The following is a 1,684-nucleotide window of genomic DNA, read 5'->3' on the forward strand; positions in this document are numbered from 1 at the left end:
CAGGTAGCACAGCTAACACAGCTAACACAGGTAGCACAGCTAACACAGCTAACACAGGTAGCACAGCTACACAGCTAACAGAGCTAACACAGGTAGCACAGCTAACACAGCTAACACAGCTAACAGAGCTAACAGAGCTAACACAGGTCGCACAGCTAACACAGCTAACACAGCTAACAGAGCTAACACAGGTAGCACAGCTAACAGAGCTAACACAGGTCNATGTTGTGTGTGTGTTCTCCTCATGTTGTGTGTGTGTTCTCATGTTGTGTGTGTGTTCTCCTCATGTTGTGTGTGTGTTCTCCTCATGTTGTGTGCAGTTTGTGTGTCCTCCTCGTGTTGTGTGCAGTTTTTATGTCCTCCTCGTGTTGTGTGCGGTTTGTATGTCCTCCTCGTGTTGTGTGCAGTTTGTATGTCCATTAATGTAGTTACATTAATGTAGTTACATTAATGTAACTACATTAATGTAACTACATTAAAGTAGTTACATTGAAGTAGTTACATTAAAGTATTTACATTAAAGTATTTACAGACCCACAGCTGTAGTTAAAACCAAGAGTTGACTTGACGTAGCTCGTACTCACATGCTGTATTTCTTGTTGGCTGGCTCGGTAGTTTTTCTTTGTTAAATTATCCACCAAATAGCTGATTTGAGACAAGGCCAGCGAGAGCGAGTCAAGATTCATTGCTGGTTGGGGCGGAAGCAGGCGGCCGAGCACGGCGCAAAATCACCATTATTCCCCTTTAGTCACTTCAGTGATAAGTCACTTTTGCTCCCCTCCCCCCCCAAAAGGTGTCACAATTATAGGCTTCCAAGTGTGTGGTGCAGTCTGGTTCCCAGGGCTCCCAGTAGATGGTCCTTCAGATTAAAATTAAAGGTAGCGTCTGGAATAAAAACAGACAATACATTTAATTATTTGACACACATGCAAATCTATTTAAAGACTATTTCTTAGTAAATTGACTCAATTTTAATAAAGTCAATATTTCCTTTTCATAAACAACATTAACTGTGAGGCCTACTTCAACTGCAAAGTTATTTTTTCACATTTGTCTCAATTATTGATGTAATTATGTTTTCAGTATAAGGTTGAGTCAGTTTTCAACAACTTTATTTTTCTTTTATTAATTAATGAAAACCATTACAACACTATCAAAATGTTTAGTTGACAAAAGAAAACGTGTTTCAACTCTTTACACACAGTTCAACTGAAGACCATATTAATGGTAACGCTAGCCGATTAGCAAAACATTGTTAACTTTAGTTTAATTGTTAATCGTATCTGTTCAGCAACTGATACTAATTTTTACTGTGTTCAAACTCAGTCCTAATTAATGACATTAACCTGGTTCTGACAGGGAATTAACGCTTAGCCAACTCAGCTGGGGCCGCACTGCTAACACAGCTAACAGAGGTAGCACAGCTAACAGAGCTAACACAGGTAGCACAGCTAACAGAGCTAACACAGCTAACACAGGTCGCACAGCTAACACAGGTCGCACTGCTAACACAGCTAACACAGGTAGCACAGCTAACAGAGCTAACACAGCTAACACAGGTCGCACAGCTAACACAGGTCGCATAGCTAGCACAGCTAACACAGCTAGCACAGCTAACACAGGTCGCACAGCTAACACAGGTCGCACAGCTAACACAGGTCGCACAGCTAACACAGGTCGCACA

General features: G+C 41.2%; 1 protein-coding gene across 1 annotated transcript in view; it reads right to left on the reverse strand.

The window, feature by feature from the left end:
- Positions 1-1,684, reverse strand: part of cnot1 (CCR4-NOT transcription complex, subunit 1) — a gene marked incomplete at its 5' end in the record, with an annotated part of 51,391 nt that overhangs the window by 47,590 nt on the left and 2,117 nt on the right. Inside the window, 1 exon segment of the mRNA XM_014023956.1 lies at positions 585-885. Within this exon segment, the coding sequence (XP_013879410.1) occupies positions 585-686 (102 nt within the window).

Source organism: Austrofundulus limnaeus, unplaced genomic scaffold (genome assembly GCF_001266775.1).
Source record: "Austrofundulus limnaeus strain Quisiro unplaced genomic scaffold, Austrofundulus_limnaeus-1.0 Scaffold399, whole genome shotgun sequence".
In the NCBI taxonomy this organism is placed as follows: Eukaryota; Metazoa; Chordata; class Actinopteri; order Cyprinodontiformes; family Rivulidae; genus Austrofundulus; species Austrofundulus limnaeus.